General features: G+C 41.1%; 1 protein-coding gene across 1 annotated transcript; it reads left to right on the forward strand.

The window, feature by feature from the left end:
• The first annotated feature begins 802 nt into the window (after nucleotides 1–802).
• LOC145805550 (uncharacterized) lies at nucleotides 803–1,540 on the forward strand. Its single transcript, XM_082900709.1, has one exon. The coding sequence runs from the start codon at nucleotides 803–805 to the stop codon at nucleotides 1,538–1,540; it is 738 nt and encodes a 245-aa protein (XP_082756835.1).
• Nucleotides 1,541–13,776: the final 12,236 nt, after the last annotated feature.

Here is a 13,776-nt window from a genome sequence, read left to right on the forward strand (position 1 = left end):
CAGAATGGCAGCCGCGCTGAATTGATTTATCAGCTGGTCTTCAAATCGTTGTAGGCCCTTCTTCAAAACTTTGAAGGCCAAGTTCTTTTGGGATAACAAGTGCGACCGTGCACTGGTGGATCTAAAAGTATACCTTTCCTTGGCCCTAATCCTGGTCACACCAAAACCAGGCGAAGAACTGTATCTCTACTTGGCAATTTCTCAGCACGTAGTGAGCACCGTCCTCGTTCGCGTTGAGGGGATCCAGCACCTCCCCATCTTCTACGTTAGCAAGACATTGCTCCCGACTGAATCAAGATATCTGCCACTAGCAAAACTGGCTCTAGCTCTCATGATGGCTTCCAGAAAGCTGGCGCACTATTTTCATGTCCACACGATAGTCGTGCTAACCGAATTTTCACTCAAGGTGCTCTTTGAAAAGGCAAATTTCACCGGCAGAATTTTGAAGTGGGCCGTGGAATTTGGGCAATACGATATCAAGTTCTAGCTACGCACTGCTATCAAAGCTTAAGCTCTTGCCGACTTCGTGGCGGAATTTGCCCCTAGAACACAACCTGTTTACCCTATCGATTTGGCTAGCGCGGACTTGGCGCAGCCCATGGCTCAGATAGTAGAAATAAGTGGTGGACAACAAGTAACAGAACGGCAAGAGAAAGCTAAGCAAGAAATGGAAGAACCGGTCAATTTACTGAAATACAAGCTCGATGGAGATATAGAAAAAGACCAGAATGAGCCGACCAGTACCTTGGAGTTGAGGAACTCTCAAAATCCCTCCGACTACTGAAAGTTGTTCATTGGCAAGATGTGGAAACTTTTCTTTGATGGGGCCTCCAATAGACATGGTGTCGGGCTAGGGGTTGTGTTGACATCCTCGGATGAGTTGACCATTGAGCATGCGATCACACTCAGGTTGCCAGCACCCAACAATAAGGCGAAATATGAAGCCCTCCTCACCGGATTGAAGGACACTTTGAGAATGAAGGCATCAAAACTTATGGTATTCAGCGACTCCAAGCTGGTGGTCAATCAGGTCTCCGGGAAATATGAGGCCAGGGATGAAAGGATGGCTAAGTATCAAGTGCTGGTACGCGTAAAAATCAAAAAGTTTGCCGCAATAAGAATGGAACAAATTAACCGCAAAGAAAACAATGCAGCCGACGAATTGGCCTGCCTAGCATCTATGCAAACGACTTTTTCCAATCCTTTGGTGATAGAATTTTTACCCCGACTGAGCATTGAGGAACCGAAGGTGCCCGAAGTACTCTGCGCCAACTTGGGACCATCCTGGATGGACCTTATCATCACCTTCTTAAAGGATCGAATTCTACCCACTGAAAAGAAGGAGGCCAACAAGATCAGGGCCAAGTCAGAGAGGTTTTGGCTCTTTCCATCTAGCGCCTTGTACAAGAAATCTTTCACTGGGCCGTACTTGAAGTGTGTCCACCCCAGCAAGGTTGAAGCTTTTCTCTTTGAAATTCATGAGGGCATCTGCGGAAGCCATATTGGGGGCAGATCTTTGGCTTACCGAGCAATTTCCTAGGGTTATTGATGGCTATGCATACAAGCCGATGCGCAGAAATATGTTCATAAATGCAAAAAATGTCAAAAATTCGCTCACCAGATTCACCAATCGGCCAGAGAGTTGCTTCCCCTTACAAGTCCTTGGCCATTTGCGCTTTGGGGGCTAGACATTGTAGGACCTCTTCTAGCAGCTCCAGGCAACCGTAAATTTTTCATCGCTGCTACCAACTACTTCACCAAGTGCGTAGAGGCCGAGCCATTGGCCACCATCAAGGAAAAAGATGTTAAAAAATTCATCTGGCAGAATGCCATCACCCGTTTCAGCATCCCAAAAGCCCTCATTTCGGATAATGGCACTCAATTTGACGGAAAACTCTTTTGCGGGTTTTGTGAGTTAAAAATTGAGTTCTACAATTCTACACCGGCCTACCCCTAATCAAATGGTCAAGCCGAAGTTTCAAACAAAACTATTTTGGACGGGTTGAATAAACGACTGGAGAAGGCCAAAGGGAAGTGGGCTGAGGAACTCCCCAATGTGCTCTGGGCATACCGCACTACACCAAGGCGCTCAACCAGGGAAACTCTATTCGCCTTGGCTTATGGCATGGAGGCAGTCATACCATTAGAGATCGGTACGCTAACCATCTGATCTGAAAGTTTTTAACCAAACTTGAACAATAAAGCTGTAGCCTTGGAGCTTGACCTAGTCGAAGAAAGAAGGGAACAGGCTCTAATCCACATAGTAACTTACCAACAAGAGCTCTCTAAGAAATACAACAAGACCATGCATCCTAGGCTATTCAAGGTCACAGATTGGGTCTTTAGGAAGGTAATGGGCAACACAGTGATCCCTGGCGAGGGCAAATTATGAGCAAATTAAGAGGGGCCATACATGATAACTAGCCTTGCAGGCAAATGGGGCATACCACCTGGAAAACTTAGATGGTAAAGCTATCTCCAGACTATGGAATGTGACCAATCTCAAGATATTTTACTTTTGAAATGTAATCTTTTCTACTTCTTTGCTTCTTGTAACTTGGCCTTCTGGCATTAGGTGTAATCTGTAACATGTAATAGAAGATGACCCATTCTTTCTCTTATGTTCGTGTTTTAAATGAAAATGTTACAAAGATATTAAGCTGCTATGAGTACCAGGGACAAGTGTTCCAAACCGGGATAACTTTTGCAGAACGAGCAGTTATCCAGTTATGGGCTGATTGTGCTTGTTGAACTGAGCTGAACTTGCTTGACTGCCTAAACAGTTGATGTTTTGCCCAACTCGTATTTAAGCAGAGCCAATTTTGTTCATAATTATCCGATTTGATTTTTGCTCGGCTTTATGAAGCCGATTTTGCTCATCATTGACTGAGTTGATTTTGGCTCGTCGATTGAAGAGCAGATTTTGCTCATGATTACCCGAGTTGTTTCTTGCTCGCCGATGAAGAACTGATTTTGCTCATTACATCGAGCTGATTTTGTTCATCATTGACCGAGCTGATTTTGGCTCGCCAATTGAAGAACGGATTTCGCTCATGATTACCCGAGCTGTTTCTTGCTCGCCGATGTAGAGTTGATTTTGCTCACTCACCGAGCTAATTTCGCTCGACTGCACAAACAGAATCAATTTCGCCCCATTTATATTGTAATCGAGCTGACATTGCTCGTCCAATTAAAATGTTGGTGTCTTTACCTAGTTCTTATTAGAACCGAGCTGACCTTGCTCAGCCTACCAAATAGTTAGTGTTATGTTAAACCAAGATGAGTTTGCTCATTAAACTGAGACCATTATGCTCAGAATGCACTAAGAAGATTTTATCTCGGCCAAATCGAAGAAAATGACAACCACATGACAAACAAAAATTTGCATACATGGCAAGCAAAAAGTTCACTTTTCATTCATAATAAAGTCTGATTACAAAAGTGGGGCTCGTATTCCGGCTACATCAAAAAAAAAATAAAAGGGGGACAAACATAAGCCTAGCTGCACCTTAGTCAATATCTACAGCGTCCTCCAGGTTGCCCACCACCTCTTCTACCACATTCTACGCAGTTTCAGCGCCAGAGTCCGTTCCTTGCTCGGCGTTTGAAGGCTCCTGCTGTCACGACCCAAACCCGCCCTTATGGGTTTAGTACCGTAACCGGCCAGTAATCCGAGATTACCGAAGGCCTGCTTAATAGTCAGACAATAATACAGAGTACAGGGGCATGGCGGAAGCCAAAACAGTAAATGAACAATGTCCAATGAGCTGTGACAGTCTGTATGCAAAAAGACTCTTCATACATATATACAATCGGCGCGAAACAGTTTGTACAACATTTACAATCATCCAGGTCAGGGACTTAATCCCTATTAAGACAGTATAGTACAGTGTTATCAGTCTATACAATAATACAAAGCAGATACAGAGACAGACGGGGGAAATTAAAACACCCCTAAGCCATAGCTTGAACGGGCTCGGAACCTCGCAGTGAGGCACATAGGTTGGCTTGACAAAACTGGAGTTTACCCCGGCGCTTCTAGCAACGGTCCGGTGCCTGAACACCTACATATATATATGAGCAGTGAGCTAAAGCCCAATGAATAACATAATGCGTAAAGAGGTTAAGAATGAATGTCCTTACAGTATTGAAAACAATCATTTCAATCAGTATGTCAGTTATTCAGTCATTACAGTCATATGTGGTACATCCAGTAGCAAAATAGTACAATAGGTCTTATCAGACCGAACAGTCAGTTGATGGCCATCATATCAGTAAACAGTAGTGGTTCCAACATGGGAACCGACAGAGATCTCTGTAACAATAGCAGTAACAGTAATAGTAACAGTAGTTGCTGAGGATGCCACAATACAGTTCACAATTAGAACATCATTCATTCAATAACAGTATCATTTCAAAAAATAGTACAGTTCAATTGTTCAGAAGATAATCATGTTTGAACATATCTTTACACAGTTGTTACTCACAGAGTTCTGGGCTACAGTTAAGCTAGAGCGTGTCCTCAGATTCCAACCCTACACAGTTTACAGTATGAACACACACTAAGTTACACAGTTGGGAAAATAATAACTTAATCCCTATCTTGACTCGGTGTAGTTCTACATCTATATCCTCATTAAGATGCCTTAAACTAGGCCTAAGAATGTATGGGATGAAATGAGGATGCAAAGATGCACTTTAAAAGCATTTTCAGAATTTTCAGAAAACAAGGTTCCAGCTCGAGCGTCGATTACTCTGCTCAAGCGGACATGCAGACAAAGGTTTCCGCTCGAGCGCAGACTTAGATGCTCGAATGTACTGCAAAACAGTCAAAAGTGCTGGATAGGTGAAAATTACGCTCGATTGGACGCTCGACATCCGCTCGAGCGTAAGACACAAGGTCCCGCTCGAGCGGACATCAAAACAGTGTAAAATACTAGGAGCACGAATTTCACGCTCAAGCGCCAGTCACCCCGCTCGAGCGTGAGTTCAAAATCTGGAATTCCCAGATTTGAACCTCAAGCTCAAATTCAACTTCAAATGTATCAAATTCGATTCCTTTGGGCCCATTTCCTGGAAAACACTTCAAAACTCATAGTTTAACATGATTCAAAGCTCAATTGTAAAAATCAAAGCCCAAAGGTAGTTCAAATAAATCCAATTTCAAACCAAAACTCAAGAACATAATTCAAACATGACATGCATGAGTTTAAACCAATTCAAAGCTTCAATTACTTGCTCAAATGAGCCAATTCCTTCAAAACCAAGATGAGTTCATGGTCCAATGCAAAAATATAAACATACATGTACCAAATTCCATGTATTCAACCTCAAAATGCTAGGATATAAGCATGCATGCATGATTTATGATACAATTCAACATTATAAGCCAATTCTAGACTTGGACCACTCATTAACCATAGACTATGCAAGATACAACTCAATTACACAAATGAGAGGGTGAAACACCAACCTTAAATCTTCAAGCTCAAGAATATAAGCTCAATTGCAAAGAAACCTTCAATTCTTCAAGTCCTCTAAGCCAAACTCTCAAGAACAACTCAATTCCTCTCACTCTCTCCTCTTAGTCGGCTATGCTCTCAAGGAATGGCGGAAGAAAATGTTTTGTGGTCAAGTGTAATAAAGCTCAACATGTTTAGTTAGTGGGTCATTAGGCATGGCAAGGTTGTGATTAAGTCCAAGTTTGCAATTTATCAATATTTGATCTAATTTAACCATACCAAATCACATTTCAGATAAATATGCCATAAAATCTTATAAATTCTAATGATCATAAAACATCAATCGATTTCAGATTTGGATGCCGATAAGGCCTTTAATTCGCAATTTACAACATAAAACATGAACAGATAATTAAACAGTCAAATAGATAGACATGCATTTAAACTAGTACAGTTAATCAATCAGTTCAGTATTTCAGTTGATTCAATTACTTTTCATAATCAGTCTCAGTTTAGTAGTAATCAGTATCGTTATTAGTGATCAATAGTGAGGGTTATTACACCTGCTCACTGCTCGGCGCAGCCTCTTCCTATATGGCTGGCAGTGAGGTCTTGTCAGCTGGCTGTAGAGTTGGCTCGTCGACCGCGCTAGCCTCCTTAGCGTCGCCTATCAACTTCTGCTGCACGGCAGCAGCATATGCCTGCATATAAGAGGGAATGAAGGCAGGTGGAGGGTTATTGAACACCTCGAACTCCGGCGCCTAACCGAGTTTTTTCGTAGCCGCTTTCTAGCAACACTGAAAAAATATGTCTTTGGTGCCCACCACCTGCCACCCGTACATCCTTTCTCCCTTAGCGTATCCCTGATATTCGGCGTCGTCCACTTTTTTTTTAGTTCGGCCCCGTGGACGGCGCGGAGCTTGCGTATCTCGACCAGATATCTCTCATTTTTGGCCTACACGGCCTTATCCTTCTCCTTATCGGCCTTCGCCAACTTCTCAGCCAGGAGATCCCGCTCGGTTAACACAGCCTCATGTGCAGTCTTCAGCTTCTCCAACTCGGTCATCTTGGATTTGTTGTCAACGACAGCCTCCATCAAACTTTGCCACGCAGAAATCGTACGTTCTTGCGCCAAATAGTTTTTCTATGCGGCCTGCAACAAGGCAAAAGTTAGTATAAGAAACCGATCGAACTCGATCACTTACCATAATGATTGATTTTGCGGCTGACCGGAAGACTTTCAGGTTAGACAGTTCCTCATGTTTCTTCATGTCCGCAGGGAGAAGCAAACCCTTGGTCATGTTGAAGCCGAGTAAATGGTCCTTATCTGCGTAAACAAAGTCCGCTTCCGTCACTGCTCGGCCTTTGTATTTTAGCTTGAGTGACCAAACTACAGGGGTAGTTGAATGGGCGGATCACCCGAAAAGTGGTTATTCAGTCTGCTCTCCCTGTTCAGTCGATGGTAGCTCGACCGAATCTTTGTCAACAAGGCGCTGCTCGGCTTACTCCTTTCTTGGCCTTTTTCTCGACCGACCAGCAGCTACCTCGCTGGCAAGAGTTAGCACGGGCCCCTCTTGCACGGCAGGCCTAGATGTTTGGCTTTCTGTCATTTCAGCCGGTTGTGAGTCGCTCGGCTCCCCCATGATCATAGACTTTATGGCTCGGATTTTGGTCATTTCTTGTTCTTCTATTAATGGTTCAGGTTTGATTGGCGGAAGGCTTGGGTCTGGCTCTGGAGTCGGGGCACGAAGGAAGTCGGTCACCCTGTGTAACGATAACTCGGTTCGTAACCGGGTAATTTTTTAGGCTCTCGCTCCTCGGCTGGATGCCGTAATGCAATCCTTATGGCCTCTAGGTTTGCGTGGGAGTAATCGTCGGCCAAGAGTCTATAGTCTACAACAGGAAAGCAAGGGTTAGATCGGCAAAAAACAAGAACAGTTACAGAATTAAAAACATGCTAAAGTGCTCACCAGCACTCCCAAAATATTTTCTTATGTACCAAACCGGTATGGGCGCTTTGGTGTCCTCGTAATTAACAGACACCCACAGGAAATCATCATCGTTTGTCTCTTTATCCGGGTTACCTTCGATAAGTTTTGCTCAGCCTTTCCTAACTTTGAGATACCAGCAAAACCCTTCTTTATTTTTGCTAAGTGTGTATTGATGGAATATCTTGGCGAGGTCGAGATTCAGATCGAGTATTCTATTCAACGCGGCCACACCATTTATTATTTTGTATGTGTTGTTGGAGACTTGGGTCGAGCACAGCCTAGTCTGCCTCAAAAATTTGCAGACTAGGGGTTGGATCAGGAAGCGTAGGCCGCCTTCCACAATGGACACCACCGTGAAGGGACATTTGTCCATTTCGCCCCAGGAAGTGTCTCATTTCTTGGCCAGCTCCAAGTGGACGTCGTCTGGAATATTGTATTATCTACGGAACTCGGCCATTTCCCCAGGCGAATTAACTATGAACCGGTATTTCCCCATCTATCCCAGTTTTATTTAGTTGGGTAATTTTTATTGTAGCTCGGTCAAAATTGAGTGATTGTTTGCTCGGTCTTTGAGCCTCACTGACAGTTATGTTGAGTGGGCCTGGTCGGTCCTAGTTTGTTCTGCATTATTAAAACATAAGTCCAAGTAATAGCACGGCATAACTTGCACGGGTCCTATGAGGAAGTGTTTTAGCTTGGTCTGAGATTTTGGGGCATTTGACCGGTTGTGGTGCTATATTTTGGTTCCTATCTCGGTTTGATTTTCCCACAGGGAGGGCCTCAAGGGAGGACCTCGAACCAGTTTTGGCCCGGTTAAATCCTATTTTTAGATCTAAAAGTGGGTTTTTGATCGATTCTACCTAGAGTTTTCAATATTCATCCTAAATTCAGAACCACCTACAGTAATCAAGGGAAATAAGGCGCAAGGAAGCCCCGTCGATACTTGGGGGCTTCGGTTTGGGCTAATGCTCACAGATATTAATCCCACAAGAGGGGCATAAGCAATATTTCAACAGTCACGAAACAAACGGGAATTAAGAACATGAAGAACATCAATGGAGAATATAAAGGAAAGTGAGGAAAACTTATGGGTATGGATGCCAAGTCAGGACCCAGTCGACCACGACTTTTACTGAAGCCTTCATGAGAACAGAAATAGCTGGAAACAACTCAAAAAGCAACGATGATAGCGACAGCGGCGGTGGCAACAACTTGAAGGTCTGAAGCTATAGGAACGCACGGAACCAGTCAGGGAAGGCCACATGGCATTGAAAAGATGGTTTGTTAGTACGACTGATTGATTGATGACAAGACTGCTGGCACAATCCTCAATGACTGACCAAATTGAATAGCTCGACTGGAGTAGTAATCCCAATCACGCTCAGCTCGGATGGGATTAAGGGACAATTGAGAGGGAGATTTGCGCCGAACAATTGGGCCGAGCTATGTCAGTGCGGGATATGGAGTTGGCCCTCGTTAGGGCCAAGGACCATGCACTTGGCCGAATTGAACCAACGCGGCTGTCTCGGCCAATTAAATTGGGTCGGGCAGGCCGACTGAGCTATGATTCGGCGAAAATAGATATTTAGTTAAATCCGTACTGATGCATTGGGCCGAGCTACAGACAGTCCAGACTGACGTAGGGCTGAGGAGTCCTACGAGGTAGCAGGGCGAGACCGAAATGCTGAACCGTGCGTCCTACGACCAGTTAATCCCAATGGACCGATTTATTGTAGCACGGTTGTTCCAGTCCGTTGTGGTGTCTGTCTCTTCCAAGTGATAGCCCGATTGTGTAAACTACCTGGACCAATGGTAAAGCAGAGAAAATCCACTCCTGGTATGCGTCAATACCGTTTGGCGGTTCAACAAACACTGTTTGGAGGTTTTGGTCTCTACACGTGTAAGGAAGGTAGATAGAAGCACAACCGCCTACTCAGAGAAGGACAACAGAGGTAGTGCGCTCACATTCTCTAAGGCTACATGGCCAGCCTAGAAAGGAAGAGAAGAGAGACGTTAGAGGTAAGCAATCAAAAGGAATTCCAAACTCTCTCGCTCTAAAGTGTTCTCTCTATTCTTCTTCTTCTTCTTCTTCTTCTTCTTCTTCTTCTTCTTCTTCTCCAAGTGTGCTGACTTGATCATCGAAGGGTTTATCCGGCAATACACCGAAGGGCAGCTCACCATCTTTTGGTTTTTAGGTCAAGCGACGTAAGCTTAGATTCAAGGAGTACGGATAACAAATAATATTTCACCCTCGTACAGTCATATTAATATTTTATTTGACAATTAACATTGAGCCATTGTGACATTTAAACGAAACTCAAACATGTAATTTGTATGTGACATTTTGTATTTACAGTTCCTATTTTAGAGATTAAGTTGTAAAACATAGGACTGAGCAAGTGATCCGTGAAATCCGTAATCCGATCCAGTCCAGTCCAATCCGATAGGTTTGAATTGGTTTTTTGAATCCGCGGTTCGGTTCCGGATTGAAGAATTAAAAATCCGTAGTTTACGGATTGGTTCCGGATTGAACCCCACGGTTCCGGATTGGAACCGATCCGAACCGTATACAAATAGTCTATATTTTTATTATACATCCTCCCCCATAGTATCTTCTCTTAATTCTATATAAAATCTAAACTCAAACCTAAAACCGTATAATATCTTTTTTTATTACTCTTGTTTGTTGGTTTTTAGTTTTAAGTTGTAATGGTTTAAACACTTATAGTGAAACCAATTTTCTTATGGTTGTTTAAATTTTAGAACAGTATGTCGCTATTATAGAAAAATATGTTGCTATTGTGGAACTAATATAGCGCTATGTTTATATTTTTATAAAATTAAAGTGTTATAAATATATTTTTATTATTTAATTATGTGAATCCGTGGTTCTAAACCGATCCAATCCGTATTTAAATGGATTGGTTCGGATTGGTTCCATGATTTAAACGGATTGGATTGGTTCCAATTTTTTAGGAACCGTAGATAACGGATTGGTCCTGGTTTTATCCCAATCCGATCCAATCCGGACCATGCTCACCCCTAGTAAAACAACTAGTTGGTAATTAACCTCTCGCTGTACAATAATATACCAATTAATCACAATAAACACAACAAAAAATCCCCAAATGGGTCTTTGAACTTTCCAAAAAAAAATTTAACCGTTATCTAAAGGAAAATGACTTGGACCCTTGGGGCACCCCCATGACCCCCTCTCTCTCTGATTGGCCAGTTTTTTTTCTTTTTTTTTCCCCCTTCTCCTCCAATTACCAGCCCCCATGTGTATATAGAGGTGGTGATTGGAGGGGGTCTCAATCACTTCCCGTTATCTAAATCCCTTATGCGTCAGCTAATCAAAAAAAAAAAAAAAAGTATATCAATCCAAAAATTGCAAAAAAAAAAATTAAAACGATCACTTGAAATAACAAACCCAGTCAATGGGGCTTTTATGTTTATAAAAAAAAATCCATGGTGCTTTTTGGTACACGGGTTTTTGAAAGGGAATTTTTGAGTAAATTTATTTGAAAATACAACTTATAAGAATGGTAAAACTAGAATAAAATACACTATCATGGAGAATTGAACTTTTTCTTTATTATAAGAAATAGAACTAGGATTCATTTGGCAACCAACTAAAAAAAAATCATATTTTTTTTCAACTTTTTTGTTTTTATTGTTTTTTTTTTCAAATTTGTGTCAACATATTTTATTTTTCCCATCCGCATAGTGTAAAAGAATCTAGAAAGTTAAAAAAATAAAAAAAAAAAATTTACTAAAGATAATAAATAAGTCAAAAACTAAGCTATTTTACTTCTTTTTTTTTTACTGAAATTTTTTCCAGTTGTTTTTTTGTCTTTCTATTTTTTTTGGTTGGTCTAATTGAATAAAACTTAAAAAGGTAAATTTTTTGAAAAATTTTAAAATAAATTTATTAAAGACAAAAAATAAAAATAAAACAAACATTTAAAAAATCAACCCCAAGCACTCATTTGGTAATCCAGTAAAAATAGAACTAGTTAATTATCCATGTTAGAAGTTTGATAGGATTAATATTAGCATTTAGTAATCCAGTAAAAATAGAACTAATTAATTATCCATGTTAGAAGTTTGATAGGATTAATATTAGGAGAATTCTATCCCACATGTCCCATATCATATGTTAATCGGAGATTTACGTATAAGTTTTAATATATGAATTTATTATTTAATAAGCCTTGTGAGAATTAATTATTGTGTATGGTTTTATTTTTCATGTTTTTCTTTAAAATTATTTTTAGTGAATATTTTTAAATTTTAAGTAAATTTTTTTTATATTTATTTTTTTAGACGCACCTTACTTAAATATATCTAAAAAATAAAATATTTATAAAAAAATATTTTAAAAAATAAATAAATACACAAAAATACAAAAATGTACTGAATTTTTATATTTTTTATTATATTTTTGGTATTTAGTGATTTTTTAAAGATTCTTTCACAAATATTATATTTTTGAAGTATATTTATGTTAGGTGTATCTAAATATTAAAAAAAAATTAAAATATTAAAAAATTCAGTAAAAATAAAAAAAACATGGAAAACAAAAAAGTTGGTGTGTTTGGTAACGTTTACGTTTTCAGTTTATATTTAAAAAAATTTTATAAATTAGTTTTTGTTTATTTTTTGTTTATTTTTAGAAAAACATAAACTACAAACGTATTTGGTAATTGACAAAATGTTTAAAAAATTTAAAAATATAAAAAAGAGTGAGAAATGACAAGTGGTGGCAAGTGGCAGCGGAAGACGGTGGTGGAAAGTAGTGACGGTGGGTGGTGGGTAGCTAGTGGTGGCAGGTGGGTGGTGGTGGTGGGTGGGTGGGTGCCGGCGGCGGGTGGTGGGTGGTAGCGTGTGGGTGGTGGTGGTGGTGGTGGCGGCGGTGGCGGGTGGTGGTGGTTTGTGGGTGGGTGACGGTGGCGGGTGGTGGGTGGTAGCGAGTGGGTGATGGTGGCGGGTGGTGCTGGCAGGTGAGTGGTGGATGGCGGGTGGTGGTGGTTGATGGCGGGTGGTGGTGGGTGGTGGCGGGTGGTGGTAGGTGGTGGCGGGTGGTGGTGGTGGTGGGTGGGTGGGTGACTGTGCCTGGTGGTAGGTGGTAGCGAGTGGGTGGTGGTGGTGGTGGTGAGTGATGGGTGGTGGTAGCAGGTGGGTGGTAGGTGGTGGTGACGGGTGGATGGCAGATGGGTAGTGGTGGCAGGTAGGTGGTGAGTGGCGGTGGCAAGTAGGTGGCAGGTGGTGGTGGTGGTAGGCGGTGGATGGTAGTGGTGGGTGGTAGGTGGTGGCGGGTGGATGGCAGGTAGGTGGTGGGTGGTGGTGGTGGGTGGTGGTGGTGGTGGTGGTGGCGAGGGGTGGCAGGTGGGTGGTGGCTAGTAAGTGGCTGGTGGTGGGTGGTGGTGGTAGGTGGTGGTGGGGGGTGGGGGGTGGTGGCAAGTGGATGGCAAGTAGGTGGTGGCCGGTGGGTAGGTGGCCGGTGGTGGTGGCGGATGGTGATGGCAAGTGGGTGGTGAGTGGTGGTGGCAGGTGGTGGTGGGGAGTGGGTGGTAGGTGGTGGTGGCGGAAGACGGTGGTGGAAAATGGTAGCGGGTGGTGACTAGTGTTGGGTGGTAAAAAAAAAAAAAAAAACTGAAAACTCAAAATGGAAACACATTTTTTGTATTTTCATTTTTTGGTCAAATTTATGAACTGAGACCACTGATTTATAAATCAAAAATTTTACCAAACAAGTTTTTATTTGAGTTTTTAAAATTTTTGTAAATATAAACAGAAAACTGAAAACATAAGTGTTACCAAACGGCACCAACTTTCTAAAAAGTGAATCCTGAATTATGAAACCAAATAAACTGAATGGCATTTTTCATCAAACACTATTAAAAAAAAGTCACTAATTGTTAATTTTCAGCGACAATTGAAAAATTTTATCACAAAAAATGTCAGCAATTATAAATTTTAGCGACAGTTTAAAAAAATTGTCATAAAAAAAGTTACTAATTTTTACCTTTTAGCGACAGTTTAAAAAATTGTCACAGAAAAATATTACTAATTGTAAGTTTTAGGGGCAATTTATAAAAATTGTGATAAAAAATCGCTAATTGTTAATTTTAGTGATTTATACAAAAATGATCAAAAAAATATATATTTTTAGCGACGCTAATTGTCAATTTTAGTGATTTATACAAAAATGATCCCAAAAAAATTATTTTTAGTGAAGATTTTGCTATAATTTATTTTTAATAAGACTTTATAAAAATTAAATCTAACTATTAGGACCTATTGATAATTTATATTATTTT

The sequence above is a fragment of the Camellia sinensis genome, chromosome 13, assembly GCF_055761805.1.
Source record: "Camellia sinensis isolate YWXY chromosome 13, ASM5576180v1, whole genome shotgun sequence".
Classification (NCBI taxonomy): domain Eukaryota; kingdom Viridiplantae; phylum Streptophyta; class Magnoliopsida; order Ericales; family Theaceae; genus Camellia; species Camellia sinensis.